Below are 23,365 nucleotides of genomic sequence, written 5' to 3'. Positions count from 1 at the left end.
TATATATATATATATATATATATATATATATATATACACATACATACATACATACATACATACATACATACATATATATATATATAAACAATCCTCTTGAAGCATACTCAGGCTCTTCATGCAGGTCAGCCTCTTTTCCCCTTAATTCTACTAGGAAGTTGACTGAATATTAAGTTGAAATATATTTCTGAGGTTAAGTTAAGAGACAACACTTGATGTGCAGTTCATTCTTCTGTTCATAATGTATAGGGCACAGTTTCAAAGTCTCAAAATATGTCCAGTCCTATACACAAATAAGGCTAAAATGGCCAGTTTCAGATGAGATAAATGGTGTCTCAGCCTACAATATCTTGCATTTGAGTTTTTGGCAATAGTAGTGGTTGGATAACTGGAGCTGCTTCCCTTGTGGTTGTACAGAGCAATGCTTTAATCAGTGGCAAAACACAAGCAATGACACAGGTGTAAACATACACAAGCAAAAGTGGTTGGATTGGTTTCTGCATTTATCCCTGACATTCTCTTGGGCACGATTGAACTAAAAACAAATCTAAATGAGCCATCATTTCCACTCGTGCATTCATACATTGCATTCATGTAGGTTAACACAGTCATTGATAATCAACACATCAATGCGCCATGCAAACATGTTTGTGTTGGATGCATCCAGTAAGTATACAGTCAAATTGAAGAAGGAACACTTGAATACCCTTCTAGTCCAAGGAAGACTCCCAAGGTGTCTGCAGCAGTATCTTGATCGACGTTTAACCACGTGAGTGTGGCTGGAGTCCATTTGCTGCTTGCTGTTCGTCACCTCCATCAGATCTCTGGCATACACCTGAACCATTTTGCCACATGGCCCTGCCTCTTGGCGACTCTTTCATTTCTATTTGAGTTTAGTAGGTCCGTGTAGTGACCGTACTCACTGATGGCGTCTTGAACACGAGTCATGTACAGCCAGCTGGCTATCACACCAAAGAACTGGAAACAGAACGAAAAAGGGAAGCTCGGGTCACCATTGAGTGCTTATTATTTGTCTTAAGTGTCTACTCTCTTGCATTTTATCCTGTGTCTTGATATTCCTCCCATGTTAGACATGAGGAAGACATCACTTTCAGACAAATGAGATGTCTTTTCCTCTGAAGTAATGTCAGTTTCTGATGACAAAAGTAGACCTGCATTACCTGTCCGTCTACAGATATTAACAGCTCTGTATACAATGGAGTTTGTATTTGCACAGATAATATAATACAATGTCTTTACTGCCAGTGCAGAGGAAAAAAGTCTCTGCATATTTTCACTAACTTACATAAACAGCTTGACAATTAAAAACGTTTTTTTCTATTTATATTGAAAAATAATATTTATATTCCTACAACAGATCCATCAAACTACATTTTGTAAAGATACTGTTGAATACATAATTTCCAAATGTACTTTCTACCTGACTCACAGGGTATTTTTTGACAGCTGTTCAATTAAAAGGTTTTCACCGCTAAAGGACAGCATATTTCTATCCATAAAAGACAAAAAAAAATGTCAAGAAAAAAAATATTCTGATGATTTATGAAAGTTGTTTTTTGCTTTTTTTTTAAAATCAGAATAATTTAAAAAATAAATAATTGAACTAAAATACAATCTAAATCTGGTGGTGACATTGTTATCATCTGCAGTATGTAATTATTAAATGACTTCCAACAAAGGCCTCTGTCGGTCCATTTAAAGACAAAGCAAAGTCTCTTGTATTCTCGCTCAAGCCTCCTTCAGGCAGCTTCCTCGCTCTTCAATTGACATTCCTCCAAACAAAAATAAGGGGAAAGAGACGTCTTTATGATGGCGCACCAGATTGATTTCCGCGAAGAGCAAGGAGAAAAAAAACAAGTCAAAAAAGAAGCACCTTATGCATTGGATGGATTTGATGTCTGCTGTCCTTTCCTAAAAACTCACAGCTCAGTGAAACATGCTTATTAAAGTCAAGCACTATCTATATTTGTAGCTGTGAGCGAGTGTGGTTTTTTTTCCAAATGTATAACATGAGTTAAAATGAGATGTAAGAGAACATAAATGACTGTGTGATGAAAATGTTATTCTATGTCTGACACACCAAGAGTGTGAATGCAAAATATGTGTAAATATTTATAAGTGTCACAATATCTGCCAGGTAGCTTTACCTCTTTAAAATCTGCTAATGTATCAGAAGTTGAACCTGTTTGATCCACAGCAAACCATAATGAAATGGAAGAGCGTTTAAGGCATTTTGTGAACATTGAACTGCATATTTTATCACTGCCAACCCAGTGACGTTGTCAGATGTAGCCAAGGTGAAGCAATTTACATTTTCACCATTTAGTCATCCAAGTTGCTTGCCTGAATGTTTTATTTCAGTGTGCTTCTGATATTTCTGAAAAAAACTGAAACTAAAGCTGCGCCGAGTGTGTTTGGCAAACTCTCACAGCTGTACAAAAGTTGTTCTGTGAAAGCCACAGGAACAAACAACACCTTTACCCTGTGAGAATAACAAAAAATTCAGTCCAAAAACCAGCCAACATCAAGGTGTTTGTAGGTGGACAAACGAAGCATCTCAGTCTTATGGTTGACTGTTTTGGGGTCATATCACTGCTTATTAATTAAATATCACTGCTTAATACCCCTTGGGGGGGGGGGGGGTTAATAAAGTACATATTTATCCATCTTTGCACAGGTGCGTTGTGGAGACTTAATCCCGAATCATTACATTCAGGGTTCATACATGGTTTAAAGTTTGAGGCAATTGGTACTACAGGTTTGTGTAAAATTGAGTTATGGCCTATAAAGCATAAAACTAGAGTGTAATAAAATCATACAAGTGAAAATTAAAAAGTGGGAATGCCAGATTTCTACTTCCTGTTTCTTGAGTTCATGGTAGTGTATATTGATGTAACTATGCACCCAAAGATCATTAACTTTTGATTCACTTCTACTTCACATAAGGCTCTACACACTATCTATTTTTCATTGCACTACATGTTTGTAATTTAGGTTCGTACCAAACTACAGATCACCTTGCCTTATACTTGAAGAACAAATTGCACTGAGCATCATGCATAATAAACGGCCTTAAATGATCGTTTGTGGCAGTGTGTGTGTGTGTGTGTGTGTGTGTGTGTGTGTGTGTGTGTGTGTGTGTACCTGAGGCAATAGGATTCCTAATAGCAGTCCAGCCATGATCTTGTAGTTGTCCATCAGCCAGATGAAGAAAGCATCAGTGCAGCCTCGGATATGAATGGTTTCGATCAAGTCCAAACGCTGTGAGACACACATTGCTTGTTACTGTAATTTCCACAGTTCGTAAATACACTTGGTTATTAAGTTGTATTACAAGTTTAGTACATTATATGCATCTAAGACCAGCACCACATCATTCATGCGATCTTACATTTCAAAATAAATATGCTATGTATCACTTGATAAAGTAAAAAGATCACAACAACCACATGGATGTCAAGGGCCTGAACTCTTTAGTCACTACGGTCGCTACTTTAACATTCTCATGGACTGGCTCTCAAAGCAAGCTGTCAAGTGATGCACTAAATATTCAATACTGACATTTAAGAAGGCATGCAAGTCAATCTTTGAGATCTTACCTCATTTTCCAACACCTTGTACCCACACATTGTGTTGGCCACTTCATTAGGCTGCACAGGAGAGAAGCAGAGAGAAGAGATGAAGCTTAAGGCTGGAATAGTATGTTAGACACAGACAGAAGAAGGCAACTTTGTCGACAACCTTCAACATTGGTGATGAAAACATAAAAAAGACACAAAATTACACACTTGATAACTACCTCTCTCATGCACACACAAAAGACAGTCCAGAACCACAAGACAGCTCTGAAGATGTCGCCAGAGAAACTCTGTCTGTGTGTGTGTGTGTGTGTGTGTGTGTGTGTGTGTGTGTGTGTGTGTGTGTGTCTGTGTGTGTGTGTGTGTGTGTAAACTAAAGTGTGTAAATGTGAGCATGTCCCTCATGACTGCGTTTGTGGTTTTCCATATTCAGATATTCAGATGGTTTCATATATTCAAATGAGGAGATAAACTGACAATCTCTTGTGGCTTTCTGGCAGAGGAAGAAGAGGGCTGCTAGAATGTGAATGCTGACTTTTTAAGTCAACATTCACATTTTAGCAGTTTTATATTTTTTTAACACATAATTTCCATATTATGATTACTAGTTAGACCAGGAGGGTAGCTCACAATACCCCAATGTCACTATATCTTGCCCCATGATTCTGTAACGTGTCTGTCTGCAGTACATTCTTCTGTATGATATATCATCACGTAACTAAAAAGGCAAAAGCAGCAATCAGTGTGCAGCTATGAGCTTGACTGCAGGAGTTGTTGTCTATGCTCAATCAGGTGGGAACCCTTGCAGCTGGTCTGTCTGAGAAGAAACACAATGCTCCATCAAGTCAGAGCTAATTGCTGCTTTGTGTTAATATGAACATACAGGCCTGCAATTACAAAAGATACATACAAAGATTAAAGAGTAGAAAACTAAACTGTTGATCGTTGGAGCTAATTGTTGGAGCTGAGAGTAATGAGTCATTGGGTATGTTCACTAAATGGGTGAGAGCTTAAATACAATATCATATATCATCTAAATCTGAAAGGAATTATATGAGATGTTAATCCCGTTTACATTAACCTTTCATCTAAACAATTTCACAATTGGACAGAAAATAATTAACATAACATAATTTTGAAGTTAAATTTGCACCAAATGGACTACATTTTGAAAAGACAGTGCAGGACATGCAAAATGACTTGCAAATAAATGATATCCAACTGAGTTCTTTGTTATAATGTATATTATAATGTATGCCTATAAAGTTTCACTGATGATATCTCTTCCTGTTAATGTCGCCTGGTACTTCCAAGAATTATTATAAATACTTTTCTATATCTGTGTACTACCAGTTTGTTTGCCAAGACGCGTCTGTTTGGAGGGCAATAGTTGTCAATCTGACAACTGTTGTCGTCTCTGACACACATGTTCTTGTTCTTCATTTGAACGCATGTCAAATTTAATTAATTAATTCTTGAGATTTTTGAACAACATAACCATATGGATGGTAATAACACACCATAAACCATAGCAATAGCGGCTTTAGCTGTTGCCGAACTCTAACCCTAACTAAACTGAGAATTAATAAACTATTATTTTACAATTCCACAATAATAATATCTGAAATAAAACAGACTTTAGGCTGCTTGTGAGCCGCACTGCATGAACATGTTATACCATAACAGTGGAACAGAAAACAAACCAGTGAAAATACTAACTAGAAACAAAGGGATGACATTGCATGTAATCAATTTAATTGTTGTCACAAGTGACTGCAAAACTGTTGAAAATATGAATTATTACTGCAATACTGTGGTGATTCATTTTGATATTGAGAAACACATACATAATGGACAAGTATAAAACAGCAGTAGCTTCATGAGTCCAGTTATGAGACACAGTCCATCAAACTCTTGTCTGTGTCACTAAAAAGTTTTTGTTTGTTCTCTCTTTCCCTGTAAACTCCGGGGAGTGTAGGTGTATAAATTAAACGCTGCACACATGCTGTTTTGTGCAGGAGAAAATTGCCGGCTCGCGTGTATGGCATGATAAAGGCTTAAATCACCATTATAAGGGTGATGCGATGTATTTTAAACATAACTCCATACTATTACAGCTAGTACTGTAATGATATACAAACTGAAACGAGTGTTCAGGGATTCAGATCCACAGTCAATAAATAGAGCCAAGAACGATAACATGTTTGCTATTTCCAATCAGTTTCGGAAATGTTAAAGATGCTAGGATCCAACACTGATCTTCAAAACTAATGAACACTAAGGGGTCTTTTTCTTAGGGGTCTTTCTTTCTTTTGGAAGTACTTTGTTTCATTAGGTGTATTATTCCTGCACGGCCAGTCCTATCTCTATCATATGCTGGTCCAGCATGAAATAAGGAAAATGCCTGTAATCCATTTGAGCTTATGATGGGAACAGCTTTTTGTTTTATATTTTGTGACGGTGTATGTTATATACAGAACAAAATCAGACAGTAACAAACTGCAAAACATCTTTCTTTGACAAGACTTTCAACAACTTCATGAAATATCCTGCAATTCAGCGTTCAACACATACAAATCATGGCAGAAGTGACAGTATGGTACTTAATTAGCAGCAGTAGTACAGAGAGGGGTAGAAATGTTGGCAATATTACCTGATGCAACAGGAAACCCAGTACATCCTACAGTATAACAGTTTATATACTACTACTATGATTAAAGGCTTACCCACCTTGGTAGTAATGCAGCAGGTATATGGGACACCGCAGGCCGATGGACCAGGTGCAGAACAGTTGTGGTACATGTTGACCGACCAGTCTGTATACTCTTGACCACCACAACACTTAAACTGCCAGAGATAAGAAAGATGGCAGTGTAGCGACAAGTGCCGAAATTGGATGGAGGAAAGACAAAGCAAGCGATTAAGAGAGTGATGGGAATGGAGTGCACATTATACACCGACGCAAAACCAATATTGGCAATTGATGTTGCCTTATATTTTAAATTTTCTTTTACCATTAGCATTTCTAGCGATGCTTTTTTTTTTACCTTAAGTTTAATGTAATTCCGTGTGTAATGATGACCTAGCAAAATAAGCATTTAATTGTACAAAGCAACTGTCTGTTATGTGTGCATATGACGATACAAATATCTTGAATCTTGAAATTAGCGGGATAGAAGATAAAGAGAATGGAGACATAGATGAGGCACAGATACAAAAACAGTTGAAACTGTAAACAACATTTTCTCTGATGCTTGTAATGCCAGAAACATTTCAGAATTAAAAGAGCCATATTTAACAACAATTTGCATGTAATTATGTTTTATATGAGATTTTTTTTCTCCCACACACACACACACACACACACACACACACACACACACACACACACACACACACACAGACACACACACATATATGAATGAACCCTGAAGAAAAGAAAATATTATTACTCAACAGGGAAACTAAAAAAGCTTTCATAAGAAATCTAGAGCACATAATTAATGTTTGGTTTTGGCTGAGAGGTTTTAAGTCACGTTAATTTAAAGGCTGCTTCAAACATGTTTTTAAAAAAAATCAGTTTTAACAGAGTTACATGGTTTGAAGGCTGTTTATACAACTCAACTGCAAGGCATCCACGATGAGGAACAATTTTAATTTAATAACCATCAAAATATAACCTATAACCTTCTGATAGCAGCAGAAGAACAGGTGTAACAAATAGTGAAAAGTCTATTCTCTGGCATAGATATGACCAAATGTGTGAGGACTAAATGCTTTCAAAACATTGTAATAAAAGGATTGACAGCCCCAGCTGTTTGCACACACAATAGATTATATCAAGTCCTGTAATGCCTCCATTCAGTCATTTTTACTTGAGTGACACTGTCACCTGGTAGCTGTACATCACTCCTGAAACCACACCATTAGGTCTACGTTGTAGTTAGTGAGACACATTTTATTTGTGAGTTAGAAAGACAGTAAGAAAGAGAACAAATAGGACAAAAGGTCAGACAGTAGGAGAGGATGAGACAAGAGATGGAGAGACACATTGAATAAATGAATACATATGAAGCTGTTCTTTGCTAGGCCGTGTGATCAGTATGCCGACACTATGCCAGGAAGCACCAGGTCAGGACTCGAACAAGGGTCACATGAAGGCAAAGCAATTGTGATGTGATTAATGTCTGCAAGTGTCAGTCCAAAAACATTAGCCAACCAGTTCACACTGAGTAATGAGTTTAGTAAATGCCACTGTACTATAAATACAATCCAACGGTTCTGCAGGTAATCTTTGAGAAAATTGTTTAGGAGGTTTTGTATCTTTAGGAGACAAACCAAAGAAAGGAAGCGACAATAGAGACTCTCCACATTACTTGTAGATTCATGACTGGAACACACACCAATTTGTCCACTGCAGATATAGTAAAAATACAACAAATCAGGGTATATGCTTTGTACTTATCTCTTTCTCAATCAAATATTCTCTCTGTTCAATCCCAATCTGGTGTCACGGATGAACCTCTACCATTTTATCTTTTTTTATTTTTCTTTCTTCATGTTCCTGTAGTTTACTTTTTCTATTAGTCTTTTTCGCCGTTGAATGGCAACAATTCTGCAGAGGTCAATTACTTGGAGACAGTCATGAGAGTCAGTTGTGTCTGAAAGAGTGACTGATTTTATAGCCAGCTGCCTACCTGACTGATGAAGGCTGTTCACTGGCTGACTGAGCGACTAACTGGGTCACTAATAGAATAGCGGGCTGCTCAAAGTGTGTGCTCCATGCATTTAATGATGACTTGCAACTGCTTTTGAGTTTACAAAAGACTTGACTGAATGCCATGCCAAAATAAATATTGTAAAGTATTTTTTTGACTTGAATTTTGAACTGCATGTGCATATTTGTTTTAATTGCTCCAGCAATAACAACTGTTCTTGGCAGCACTGAAACAATTGACACAGATGGCAGAAACTCTTGATTAATTAAGGCTGCTTTTGGTTAAAACAAACACAGGTCCTTCTGAACAGTTAGTACGGTCCATTGGGCTGGAACCAAAGCTGTCAATTGAACCTTAGTGCAGACCAAACAACTGAAGCCAGAAGCCTCTATTATGTCTCAAAAAGACATACATGATATAATCTGTAGACAAGATGTTGGTATTGCAAGTGTTCTGGATTACATTTGTAGTCCTCGTAGTATTGAGAGCAAAGAGTCAAAGTATTCTTTTTTTTTTTAACATGTTGTCCACAATATTGACACATCATCACCTTTTTAGCCGATAAGGTGGACCTGTAAGCAAACAGTTCCATATTTACAGATCCAACTCCTGCAGAGCAACATCTTGCATTCTGCTCGTCGATACATGCTTGGAAGCTTAGACTTTAGATTGAAATCAATCATTTAAAAGCTGAACTGTTCCATTGTGAATGGATTTAAACTGAGGCAGGTGCTTGCTAAACCACCAAATAACCTTCCATTAAGCAGCCAAAATATCATTCAATCAAGACAATCCTGCTCCAATGGTACTGGTCCTGGTCCCTCTGCACATTACTTAACCGCATGTAGCCTGCAGCCTGCAGACTGACGGATCATTTGTCTTTTTCTCTTCTGTTAATCAGTGGAGTTAGCCGCAGGCTGCTTCTTCATTTCTATGTGTGATTGAAATCACACATAGAAATAAAATCTGCTGCCCCCTTACTGTGCATCCCCTTACGCTTCATAAAATGTTGGGAGCGTGATGTACTCTGGGGGCAGCTGCAGAGTAATGGCTGTCTGACTATTCTGTAAACAATTTGCTGTGATTATCTAAGATCACTTCAAATCCTGACTCGAGCCCTGCAGTGCTAAACAGGTGTTTTGTGTGCACTGCATTGCATTATGACATTTAAAAAAAAGCTCAGATTGATCTTTTAATCCTGTCACATGACCGAAAACATTCAGTGACATAAGCTTACCTTCTTCTGGACAAAGTCCATGATGTTTTTGAAGTCCAGGTCATCATAGTAGTTCACTATGCCTTTTCGGATGTTCTTGTTTAGCAAACCCAAAGTCTGTAAGAGGGAGAATAAAACACACAAAAGAGAAACAGTTTGTGTGTGTTAATGAGATAAAGGATGTCACGCTACCACGTTTGTTTTGTTTCCACAACACAGCTGATCTACAATCAATGTATCAGACAGGCAGCTCTGCAGAGGAAATGCTCTCATTAGTCAAGGTGACTGATCCACTGAGCTGGAATATTAAAATATGACCATTTAACAGGTCACATCTGTCGGTCACAATCTGGTGCAGCAGAGTGACGTCAGGTTAATGCATTAGTCTTTTTGGACACTACAATACATATTTGAAACTCCACTAAGTATATTCATGCAGAGCCTTTCTTTTAGGGAATTAATAACTTATTCCACTAATTCTCCTTAACTTTTCTGCTTGGGATACATTAGACTTATGTATACATCATAAGAGGGGTTGGGCTATTTACTGTCAATGCTCCGTCATTTCTCTCTTTTAACAACCAATCATAAAAACTTGAGACTTCTCCTGAAAATATCAGGTTTCGTATAGGGCCAAGACCACCATATTTAAATCACATTGCAATAAGAACATGTATAAACTTGAAATTAAATATCCCTTTGAGGCAGAACAAATTGGATCATTACTAAATAACGCTGTATGAGCTCATATGTCATTATCATGAAAGTGTAGCATGAAATTTAGATGTCGGAGACAAAAAGGCATCTTTCATAAAATCTACTTCAAGGGAAAATTAACTGAAATCGTATTGAAATGCACCGCCTTAACTTTTTAATCTCAATGTAAATGAGACAAAAGTTGAAAAAAAGAGACATAATAGAAGTTTAGTTTGTATTATATTTGAAAAAAACTGCCATTAACACACTGAAATGTACAACCATTATGCAGATAAGTTAGATTTTCTTTTGACAAACTGGCATGAACATTAAAATGCACCACACAATATTATTTAAAAATATTATCTGTTGACAGGCCATTATTATGTTTAGTGTCAAGTCATGTAAATGAGACAATTGAGAGCATTAAAAAGAGGAAAAAAGACTCAAACTTTTCCCCACTGAGTCACATTAAGATATTCATCATTGGCAAGAAGACTGATAATAAATGTAATGAACATCTCAGTGGTGAACTGTCATAATTATACCCATTTGGCTCTATAATCATGGTTTATAGTCACAAGATCACATTAGCACTTCCTCACCTCTCAAGAGGTTTTTTTTTCTGCATGGACAGTTAACTTGATCTACATGTAAATGAGATGAAATGTATCTCTAGTTTCTTTTATGTTCACTACTTCTTCATATTATTTTCACAAAATCTGAATTATAACAAGAAACAATTACTTGATTTCACTCCTATAAATAATCTAGTAAAGTAGGTCAGCATATTGTAGGCACAGCAAGTATTTATTATGTGTTGGAAGAAAAACTTATTTACGCTTAATCAGTCACTGTTCACTGTTATATTCAGACTTCTCATTTTACTGTCTCTGTTTAATCTTACTCACAACCTGCCATGTCTCCTGATAGCCATGAGACTGGGGAATCTGTATGTCTCTGTCTGAAAGAACGTACAATTCCATCGTTATCATACCATGCCGAGGCCAATCTAAAGACGTAATGGTGGGATGAAACCATGAAGAAGTCATGGTGGCCTTGGTGTATTGATAACCATAAGTTAGTTAAGAAGGTAGTGCTTCGCTCATTCAGCGAGCAGACTTCTTGGATATGCATTGAGTAAAGCAGCACGTTGTGTCTCTGTCTCTGCTCCTTCTTCGAAGAATAAATGTTCCTGTTTCAATGATTTTACTCCAAAGTGTCGAGTGAATTTTTCTAACTGCTTGATAATGTTTATGGCAGCTGATGATAAACACATAATGCTGTAATCATGATTTTTAAAATGTTGGTCACAAACTTTGAAGGAAATGACCATAAGTTAGTCTATAGAACTGCCGTTTGTTGTTTTTTGCTTTGCAATAAAAGGGAAATTCTAATAATGAGATAGTTTTTCGCTAACAGGTAGGACAGACTTGTGGATCTGTAATCACACTCTATGTGTCATTTTAAAATGTTGAATGAATTGATGATGCCGGTCTTTACATGTCACACATATTTAAGGTCTCCAAGTCACGTTGAAGTCTATCCTTCATGGCTATTTTTCCACGAGGCATGATCGCAACCAGAGGAAGCTGCTTGCTTCAATTACAGTTTATAAACCAGTTTGTAAACCATGTGTTTCTAAATGTTAGGTTATTGATCAACACCGTGGACGGCTCACCTGATGGCGGAACCCCAGCGCCAATATTCCTCCAAGCAGCTCCAGGATCAGACATACAGCCAGGGTGTACATGAACTGTCACCAAATGGACAATAGAAAGAAACGGTCATTATACACTTACACACTTAATATTGCATTTAGTTTTTGATCAGTTATTAAAGTTATTAACAAATGAAATCAAGCTTTTCACTCCTGCCACAAACTGTATTTGTTTAGTCCTGTGTTAGAAACACTGCATCTACATTCCTTTGCACCCAAACATCTATTTCACATCTATGTTATGTGTGCACTTTATCTTATAAGACATTTGTGTGAAGTTGTCAAAATTAGCGTGTGAAATATAGAGTTATTAACGTGACCTTTTGACTACCAAATTCCAATCAGATCGACCTTGAGTGCAAGTGAAAATTTAAAGAAATTCAGTCAAGACGTTTTTGAGATAGCACGATCACTAGAGTGGACCGGACGGACAACATGAAAAAATAATGTCTTCAGCCACAGCTGTTGTGGGTGTGGAGGCATAAAGAAAAGAAGAAAAAAGGCGAGGAGACAGATTGCCTCTCCTCATAGAGCCACATTAAGACATTAATGACAGCTGATAGTACATGGTAATCAACATCTCAGTAGAGGACAGTCATAATCATACCCGTTTGGCTTCATAATCATGGTCACATGATCACATCAGTGCTTCCTCATTTGTTTTCACTTCCTTTTTTCCTTATGTAATGACCCGACGAATTCATGCTGCGACTTTAATAATAAATGATTGGGAACACTATATACATATTGAAGTTTTCATCTGATTAAAATGATATGAGGCACTTTAACGCCTCAATCAGTTGTAACATGATCTCCATGTAAATGAGATCAAGATGAAAAATATAGACAAATTGCCAAATTTCGCTCTATTTTTTTTTTTTTTTTTTAATGTTCACTAACTCTACAAATGAATCTCACAAAGTTTCTGTTGATCTACTTCAGTAGATTATTTTCAGGCGAGAAACCAGGTCATTCCTCTAACACACATAACTGCATGACATTGCTTAATATTTGCATGTAAACGAGTGGAAGAGCCTCTGCATCCTTCATCATCGTCGCTGCTACATCTTCTGTGTCTGTTGTGGCTTGCATTAGTATCGCTAGTAGATCAATCATGCTTTATTAACACCAACAGCAGGCACTGATTATCATTTTACATTCAAACTTGGAGGAATGCCATTTATAGTGCACCTGACTCCTCTTATGGTCCAACACATCTGCTAGTAATACATTCATGTCTGGCTATCCAGGAACAGAGCAGAACTCACTGTCAAACCCAGTTACACACAACTTCACTGACATTTCAGGAAAATGCATCAACTTGAGACTTGGGTCCATGAGCACATCACCCTGTTTACCAGTTGGCTGCACCTACATGCTCACACCTGTTACCTGAAAACATATTAAAACGCAATAAAAAAAAGGGACATATTAACTGCTTTTAGCCCGGCTCACGCTGTATACTCGGAAATTGTTGCTAAAGAGGTAAAGATTGAACACATTTCAATGAATGATGAATAAAGTGTATATCTATCGCTCATGTCCAAATATCCCACCTATTATAGTGTGAACACGGTTTCATACTTAGTATAAATAGTTTGTGAATGGATTAAGGTGACAGGCGGCAATCATGTACCAAACTGTTGCCTAGCAACACAATTCCATTGAAAAGATCTACAGGAATCTTTTCCTCCCATTATTTGCCTTTTCACATCCAACCACACTTACACACCTTCCTTCATCGTAACGCAACATCTGAAGAACTGGCCATTAGCGACACACTAGACACACTAGACCAGCACTGTGTTGTACTGTAGCTCTACGTTTCTGATACGGGGGAGACTTTGGGTTAATTAAATTAAATTTAATTAAACATCCTAGTGAATATTAAATTCAGCTTATAAAGTCACACTTGTATTTGATTGAAAATGTATTAAATAAATGTTTTTAAAGGATTTTTTATCGATGCCAATTTTAATGTAATGTTTTTTATATTTTTACATACATATTTTTACAATTCCGTGCCATTCCGTGCCATTTTACAGCACGGAATTAGTTTTCTAATCAAACATGACGAAACGTCAGCACGACTCCCTTCAGCACTACCTACCTCTGTGAGAATGGCTTCTCAGCTCTGGTTCAGCTGAAGACAAAGCACAGAAATAGACTGGACATTGAGCATGACCTCCGACTGGCCTCGTCAACTATAACTCCAGACTTTAAGACTCTTACCAAGCGCAAAAAACATGCCCAGTTCTCCCATTAGAAATTCCTCCAGATTCAAGTCTGTCATTGTTACACCTCAGGTTGAATGTGTTTGTCATAGATCTCAGTTAAAGTTAGGTCGTTTGAGTCTTTTTTTCCCGACTTTTTTGTTTGTGCATGAAAGCTGTTGAGTTTGTTGAAAATTCGCTGAAGATTATTAATTGTTATGTAATTTGTAATACCTTGTGTGGTTAAGATGTACTTTGGATTTTTAGCAAATTGAGTTTGGAAGGGAATAGTTCCCTTTCTAGCGTCACCACCAGCTGGCCGTTATGTTTTTTTCATTAAACTTGTTTTTGTGTTGCAATTCTGTCTCCATACTATCTCAGGTTCAAACTGCACCATCTTTTTATTAAATACATTTGAGAAGTGGAGAATGTTCCTCGATTTGGGTTGCGGCTTGTCATTAAGGGTGATGGTGGGTCCTGGAGCCAGACCAGTTGAGAACCACAGGGAGTAAAGGATTTACTGTTACAAATAGAGGTAAAACTGTCGTTTACAACTATCGTCATGCTGCTTGGTAAATAAGAAATAAACACAATCAAAGCATGAAAAAGTTATATAAATACAAATGACAAAAGCTTTCAGGCAGCAACTTTACTTAAAAAGAGATGAAATACTTTGCTCACCACTTTCAGGAGGGTTAGATTATCCCTCAGTGAACCCAAGACTCCAATGAGTGAAACAATAAACATGATGATTCCCAGGAGGATCAGGATTATAGCGGGGGCCAAAAACACTCCCTCCAACGTCTTGTAGCGTTGTCTCTCCACCTCAGCATAGATGCCAACGCCCAGGATGAAGCCACCTATCAACTGGAAGTAAAACAAAAATCAGTAAGAAGGGGTTAGTCATCAGCCTGAACAAGCAGTTGTCTGATTCCTATGATTTCAGCAAGTTTATATATGACTAAAGAAAGAAAACACAATGATTTATGATTTCTTTGATTAGATGCTTTAAGTCTCAGGCATTACTCAGCGAGGAAATGACTACTGTAAAAAGAACTCATCTCATGGCAGTTTCTTAAAATAGACACAAAATGCAATTTATTGGTTTTGTGTCCACATTAACTGTTGTTCTGCAAAACGTACAATGACTTAGAATAACTAAGAAAGCCTCTGGCAAAAAAGCATTTAGTTAGATTGCGGAAAACCATCATAAATGTTAGGTTTGGGCAACACACAACACATTTGGACACGCGTTCTTAACAGGTCTCATAGGTTTTTGGGCCCTCCTCCCACCAACCATTAGTAGTCTTCATTGCTATTTATGTTTCCAATCAAACATAAATGAGAATGCATTTTAGTTCTGTGATTTTCAGGAGCCAGTATATGTGTACATGTATGTGTAAATTACCATATAGAAATAGGAGTTTGAATACAAGTGTGCAAATCTGTGTATGGGTGGATCAATATGTATGTATTATTCATAATCATAAATGCAATCAACTGCAGCATTGAAAATAAATTGTGTGTGAGTTTCAATATTCTTATGAGTCAACCTTAATCATTTTCTCCAATAATGATATGTATAGTGTACTAATAACAGTCATATAATTATGAGCGCTTTCAACCCCCATGGAGTTTCAACCAGCCACCAAGAGGACATGGGGGCAGTAAAAACTAAGCACAAAAACATTATTCAGAACGGTAATCAATACAATATGTGCCATGGTGATGTGCCTTCATATTTTAGCAAACATAAAGACCATAAAAATATGGTCAAGACGGGGGGGAAGACCGAAGACTCCAGATTTGACCCCTGCTGAGGAGCTGGCACTCCAGCACAATAGACACATGTACAAAAGATTCTTAAGTGCCAAATAAACTTCATGAACAGCACAGCATGCAGCGGCTTTCCTGATGTTCTCCGCATCGCCGACACTGTACAAACAAACTGTGAGACAGTCAATGCTCGGCTGTGGCATGTGGTGTTCGCAATGTACGGCTCGATAAGGTCTCGTAGAAAAATTATTCCTTGTCTGCATCCAAAGTGCTCGTATGCGAAGTCATCGTGACGTGATAACGGATCTTGGCGATCTCGAAGAACTCTTAGCCTGCGCTGTAGCAGGTTCAAGTTTATGAATGGGTTGCTATAGTGATTTTGCCAAACTAGTGTAATCTTTATCCTGAAAATTATCCGGCTAACTTAATTAGCCAGGTACGAGGAACGGAGCGCTGGTCTCGACTGTCACACACATGCAAACAGCTCTCAAAACACTGTATGCAAGTCTTTCTCTTACAATAGTTTAATTTTAGGCTTTCACTCTATTTTTAAAACAGAATTATCTTGTTTAGCGTTTCAGCAGGATGAGTTTCCCCCCCAGCATCTAGAGCCCAGAACCTGAACAGCAAGACATCCCAACATGTCATGGCTGTCATCAACAACATCAGGCTCTCTTTATATCACAAAACTGTATTACTGTTAAAATGACCAAAAACCGCTTCAATATTTTTCCCATAAAAGGGGTCTCTCCATCATCAAAGAGCCGAGCTGCATTTTAGTCCCAGCACGAGCCTGTTTATCACCATCATCCAAACACCATGTTAGGCGTCAATAATCACTTCAGCAACATCACAACAGGAACAGGAAGGTATTTTCTTTTGTGCTCAAATGGCAGCACAATTATTTTCCAACAAAAAAACAAAGAACTTAGAGGTTCTGAGACAAGGTCAACACGCAAAGATAATTATAAGATAGTTTGGTTGAATGTTTTGCAAACTGAAATCTTTCACCATTAAAGTTGACAGTAAAACCATCTATAACGATGGGGGCATGGCTTTTATGGTTTCAAATGTCATGGTAGCCTAATTGGATTTTGTGTTGCATAAATAAAAGCAATCTCAACTAGTACTGTACAGCTGCTAATGGTTGCAAATTGAAAGCTGGATTCTCAAACATGTGTAAACAGGTCAATAACATGAAGGTCCCCATTTGATAATAATTAATTAACTTGGGCTATATGGTAAGTTTTCAGTTTGAGCATGCAAATAAAATCATCTAAAACCTCTTGAGCACAACCAAGGAGCTATATACGGTACTTCTTTAACTAACTGAAGAATATATCACAGCAACCATGATTTACATAGCAGTTAAAATAGTTGATTTGATCCTTACTTAAAAGGTCAGTTTAATTGGATTAGAATAAACCCCTTAATTTCAGGACCACCATCGGCAAATGTAATAATTGTGTCACATTGACCTTCTTAACACTAACAAGGCAGACTGAGACAGAAAAAAATTGCAAACTATCCAGTCCTGTGTTTTGTGCCATCCTTGCCCCATCTTCAGTGTGAATTTTGTGCTGCTCATAGCATTGCGAACAATTTGCAGGTTACTCAGGAAAAAACAAGCACCTCACTGTGAACAGAATTGCTTTTTACAAAAGGCAATAGATTGGATAATAATTGGATCCTTGACAAAACATAAATCCACAGTCCAGCAGTTAACAGTAACATGCTGTCTGCTAAAATGCAAGCGTAAACTGGAAAATTGCTGTTAAGTACAATGCGAAGCCCTTTATCAACAGACCTTGCACTCATACACTCAAGGTTCATAATAGCTTGTTTCATTGTGTTTCGTTGATGATGACTGTGTTACTATTCTTAATCTGAACAGAGTCATGAGAGCTGAAATGTTAACTGTCAAAAAGAAAGATTCTGGAGGAGGATGTTTGTAAAAGCTCTATCAATATATACTATACATGTATATATAAACTGAATACATAACAACAAAGTAAAATGACTAAGTGTTTTCCTACAATGAGCTCCAGGCAAATCTAAAATTAAAAAGGCCAATTACATTACACAGATTCAATTACAGCCAATTGGCACGTGAGCAAATGTAATGTGATCAGACAGCCGAAGGAACTGGCCAAACACCAATGGCCCATTTATAGCACTGTAACTTAAATTATCCTTGTAATGTTGATGCATTCAGAGTCACATTTTTACACAAGAATAACCATTTAAGCTAAACGTTAACATAAAAAAACAAGGCTGATATATTGATGTTGAGCAGTTAATGCTAACAGTTGCTAATTAGCAGAACAAAAAGGATTTATACAGTAAAAACACTAGTCGGCTTTACACTTGTAGCAATAAATATTATCTTTCCAATCTACAGCAGCAGTCATCCAAAGCAATTGAAAAGATGTAGACGACCTTTTTGAATCAGTCTCCATTCTTCCCTGATGCGAAGATCACACGCACGCACACGCACACGCACAGACACACACCCCCCTCTAATTGCTGTCTGCCTCCCCTCGATTTATTTTCAGCCTTTTCAAATGCAAACCTGTTGGTGAAGATGAGGAGAGGAGGAGTGTTTTTACGTTTGTAGTCTTCTGGGAGTTCTGAAGGTCCAAGCTCTGTTTATAATCCACCATAATGTCTTTTCCTTACATGTCCCTGCTTGCTGTCTGTTATGAAATCTCACTGCTGGCTCACTTCAATTCAGCCAAGAGCAGAGGGGCACTTTGAGTCATAAACAAAGCAACTCAAAATTTCTGCAGATGACTTCGCAACGATATCAGGGCATCAGGCCAAGGTTAAGTTGTATTATATAACTGACTACACTCTCCTACAACAATACCACAGTGCTAATCCTGAGCTTGACCAACTGCTTTGTGGCATACAGTCGGTGCTGCTGATGCTCAGATGAAGCTCTGAAAGCAACCAGGCTAAAAGCTGCAGACATTGGACAAACATCAGGACACATAATACCCTGTGTGTTTAGACAGAAAATAATAAAGAAGGTTGTCTCGATACATGTTGTGGGACAACAATGTGTCTAACGTTTCTGAAGACAAACACACACCAACTGTTGTTTTTCACTCATTAAGGAACAAAGTTATCCTAAATTACAGTGCATATACAATTGTTGATTGGTAAAAAGTCTGACTTCACAACATGATCTTTGAAATATACATTTTACTATTTCATACTTTGGTTTAGTTTTGGTTTTGGTTTTAGTCTGTGTCAGCTGCACCACCTTTGATCACACAGTATAAGGCTGGATTGTCATTGCTCTTTTACAACTTAGATTTCACACAGTCACAAAAACGTGTATGGGCAACACAAACTTCCTAATATATCACTACCACAAAAGTGGGAACAACATGCAGTAAATTAAAAATACATTTCAATTACTATCAACACCTGTTTAATCAAACATCATGGCACAAAGCTTTTGGTTTTAATAAAACAGCGCCAGCTTTTAATGCAGAGTGTGTACATTTGGTACTGTGACCATTTCCTGGAGGATATGACCGAGAATGCTCTTTATTCTTGACTGTATCACGCTAAGATAAGCCACATTCCTCAAAGACGGCGGCGAGAATGTCTCTTTAAAATCATGACTGAATCAACAAGCTGTGTGAGCAAAGTAAATATAACTTGTTAATCTGATTCACCTTTCCTATCAAGGTGGCATTCATTCTCCATAATAAACCCATTACTGACTCCATCTGCCTCTCCATTTCATTTTTTACCGGCCTTCATCTCTCCAAGAATAAACGTTTTGTAAATATGCCACGGAGGACAGGAAAAACTGATTTTCTTTCTCTGGTAAGTGTTGTGTCACTCAGCCATCTGTCTGCACAAATGTACAATCTTTTAGGTTTTGTATGACAGGGAACAGCTGCAGGGTTTGGCTATGTCGCACAGAAATCTTTATTCGTTGAAAAAGAAAATTAATTCAGTTAGATCAAAGTTGTTTCAAGATATTTGTTGAAAGGCATCATCATAAGAAGGCTGCCACCCTGATGAAAACATCCACAGCTGATTTGAAAACATTAACCCTATAACTTTCATCTGAAAGAAATTCTGGGAACAAGGAATGAATACTAGCCAATCAAAGGCAGAGTAGCGCTGGCCCACGCAGTTATGGGAAATAAAATAAATCAAACTACAGTAAACAACAGGCCACGTCACGACTAATGGCTGTGAAAGAGTTCATACAGATGAGAGGGCACTTCAACTTTTTCAATAGTGAGTGGACATATTATAGGGCACTCCTGCCACGGTTGAAATTATAGTGCAGTACTATAAAATTAGTTAGTAGTAAATGGACAGGAGCCATTTTACTTCTTACACTTTGTAAGATATTTTGTTCTCCCCTTTTCCCATTAAACTGCCATCTGACAGATTAAAACACACAAACACCTAATCTGTATCTTAATTCATACAAACCTTTTATGCGAGTGCCACTGTACTTGATTTAAAGGATCAGTGTCAAGTATTAAGGGGGATTTATAGGCAGAAATTAAGTAAAATATCAATAGGTACTTTTTCTTCAGTGAATAAGCACATCAGAGTAAGAACAGTGTTTTTGTTGCCTTAGATTGACCTTATTATAGATAAGGAGTGAGACCTCTTCACTGAGTCCGCCATGTTTGTACAGAAACCCATATCAGATAAACACAACACCGGCTCTAGCGGAAGAAGTGCAGCGTTAGGTCACCAAATCCTTTACAATGCACCTTTGATCATAGTTATGTTAATGTGTTACATTGGTATTTCTTGCTGTTTTTGTGTTGTTTTACTAGCTTTGAATGTAAACCACACACTATTCAAGTCTGATGTGTTGATGTTTTGTATTTAAAAAAAAGAGGAAGCAGATGAAATATTTCAAAATGTATGTGAATATGCTGAATAGCCTCAATTTGATACCAACAAGCGGATTGTGTAACCCGGTAAACTGAACAATAGACCTACAAGTCCTACCACTTCTGTCATTTAGAGCAATGTAATGCTTTTATGCCACTTTCCTACATTTCCTGAACACGTGTCTGTCGTTTGGTGGCTCTAACGTGACTCATGTCTGACCACAGCAGGACAGACGTGTGCACAAGCAGCTCCCAGAAGAAGAAACTAAAACCTGCATATAGGCCACTGCTCCTCTTTATCGGCTCCCTCGTTGTGTTTACCATGTGCGGATCAGGCAGGTAAGAAGGTAAAGGTGCACAGGAGGGAGTGGCCACATTGTGGCAGACAGACGCTATCACACTCAAAGCCTGTGGAATAACTCCACAGGAATAACTCCACAGGCTCAACACCTGTCGCTGTAAAACTGTTGCTCACAACTGAACGCTGCGATTTGAAAAGGGGATATGTCAGGACATGGTGAACACAGATCATTTTCTAGCAATAACACCATTTATTAGTATTCCTTTCCATGGAGGTTGAACCGGGCTCCAGTCGAAACAACCCCCAACACACACACACACACACACCGTCAAACCGGGATATTTGTGCAAACACAGCGCGCGCTCCTCTTTAGCAAATGATTACAATGACGTTACTCACCCACCAGATGATGGAATAAGCGAACAGGATCAATTTGAGGAGAATGTATGAGCATCGATGACAGTAGCGGACATCGTCGTTGTCGGACATCGTGTTTGTCTGAGGACAGTTGACGCCCGTGATGTTGACAACTCACTTCCGCCTTCTCATCGTCACCACACCTGGGAGCGCACGAGCGATAGCTAGATGGATAGGAGGTTTATGGGTTAAGTAACTGAACATTATATCTAGGGGGAGTGTTTAAACATGTATTTGTTCACTGAGATTGTGTGAATGATCGATGCGTTTGATAAAATACAATTGTTTTTTTTGACCGCCGAACCTTGATCTGGGTGCTTCAGGGGCGTATCCAAGAAGTATGGGTTTATTGCACTTCCTCCTCTTTTCAGAGGAAAATCAAAAGAAAATTCTCACAAGTCTGAATTTAGGTTATAACCCTGCTTTTGAAAGGGGGTTGGTAAGGAAGATATAGTAAAACAGTGGTGTAACACTGACCCCCCACCCAGCATGAATTACCTACCCTGTATTGATCTGTCAATTCAGGAATTTGTCAAAACAATTTTAAATAATGAGCACAAAGAGCCTGCCCTTTAACTTGCACATAGATACACAGTTGCTAAGTTGTGTTTATTTGCATATGTATACAAATACCAACTGACTTGCATTGTCAATTCATCTATTTTCGACAATGATCAATTTAAAGCTGGCTGCACACAGATAGGTTGTCTGTGGCTGACCATCGCTCATAGTGTTTAAAGTGCTTCAGGCACAATTGGCTTTGGCCGCCCCTTATCAACAGCCTTTCAGCCAATAAAGTGTGTTGAGTCGATAAAAGGGAGCTGCCTGAGTGGCTGTTCAGTCAAGCAAATCATTATTTTCACCCTGTAAGTTTGGGCTATTATTTATCTTATGTTATTTAATGCCTCCATCCTTCTTTCCATTCGTCCTTCCCCAAAACGACCTTTGGCTGACAATGTAAAGCAAACTTAAGCATTTTTAGAGATGTCCTCTTCAAAATGTACTCAGGTGCATTAAACTGAAGATGAGAGGAAGTGTCTTTGTTCGATCTATCAGGGTATGTGTTTAATCCCTTCCTCATTAGTGTTTCAGTCACCACTGTTATTGATTCCTCTAGGTACCTCAGGCTTAGATTTACTCAGGAGTATATGTACACTTACGCTCAGTAAAAACTTTTCATTCCCCTGCATGTGCCCTTCAACATGCCCTTCACCAGGCCCTGCTGACCAAGACAGATTTTTGAGCATTTGAAAGTACACACATGCAGTGCATACTGTACACACACAACAGAGAAAAGAACTGAGTGAGTTCAGCTGAAGTCAGCAGGCTTTACCTCTATCTGTTCTTTTCCGTGCAAACACTTGCAAACACATATATTTCCCCTGAGAGGGAGGAAGAGTCACAGAAGGCAGGAGCGTGGAGAGACACAAAAAGAAGAGGAATATCTCACCAGAAAACAAGACATAGAGGAGGATAAGCCATGCCACATCCAAAGCATGAACATCTGCTTAACACAGAATACCTGCTGTAGAGAAACACAAATAAGGGTTACTGCCACACACCACTGTTATAGGTATGTTATAGATATGTAAACATTGTCAAGTACAGCAAGTGTACATGTAAGTGCACTGAGTGGGACGTAATGATGATAGTGGCTGAGTTAAAAAGTACATATTTATACTGTATATTTCTTTTTAAATAAACACACATGCATTGATACAAAGCATGAGTTTCAAGAAATACCAGGACAATGCAGTAGTCCTCATATGCCCTTTTACATGCACTCAAATGTTGATACTTATATTTATGTTCACACTTCAAACCAG

The 23,365-nt window shown here is 38.0% G+C and overlaps 1 protein-coding gene across 2 annotated transcripts; it reads right to left on the bottom strand.

Annotated features, from left to right (window-relative positions):
• Positions 1-98: 98 nt before the first annotated feature.
• Positions 99-21,701, bottom strand: tspan15 (tetraspanin 15). Of its 2 annotated transcripts, none has more exons than XM_068574560.1 (8): positions 21,526-21,701; positions 14,844-15,029; positions 11,911-11,985; positions 9,555-9,650; positions 6,330-6,446; positions 3,621-3,671; positions 3,166-3,282; positions 99-978 (listed from the first exon to the last, which is right to left on the bottom strand). In XM_068574560.1, exons 1-8 carry the CDS (start codon positions 21,574-21,576, stop codon positions 817-819), a joined length of 855 nt encoding a protein of 284 aa, XP_068430661.1. In that variant the 5' UTR covers positions 21,577-21,701; the 3' UTR covers positions 99-816. The 2 variants fall into 2 exon arrangements, with proteins under 2 accessions (XP_068430661.1, XP_068430653.1); XM_068574552.1 differs by having other exon boundaries at positions 21,522-21,696.
• Between the last annotated feature and the right edge of the window lie 1,664 nt (positions 21,702-23,365).

The sequence above is a fragment of the Clinocottus analis genome, unplaced genomic scaffold (assembly GCF_023055335.1).
Source record: "Clinocottus analis isolate CAN_PGR_092001 unplaced genomic scaffold, fCliAna1.0.p SCAF_1, whole genome shotgun sequence".
Lineage (NCBI taxonomy): Eukaryota > Metazoa > Chordata > Actinopteri > Perciformes > Cottidae > Clinocottus > Clinocottus analis.
This window is presented reverse-complemented; position numbering and strand designations above follow the sequence as displayed.

Bases quoted from the DNA above. Each gene is read 5' to 3' on its own strand.
- tspan15 (XM_068574552.1), bottom strand. From the start codon at position 21,611: ATGTCCGACAACGACGATGTCCGCTACTGTCATCGATGCTCATACATT. The intron at 9,651-11,910 runs GTGAGCCGTCCA...TCCCTCTTACAG, and splicing joins CGCTGGGGTTCCGCCATCAG to ACTTTGGGTTTGCTAAACAA. The intron at 3,672-6,329 runs GTGGGTAAGCCT...TCTCCTGTGCAG, and splicing joins CCTGCTGCATTACTACCAAG to CCTAATGAAGTGGCCAACAC.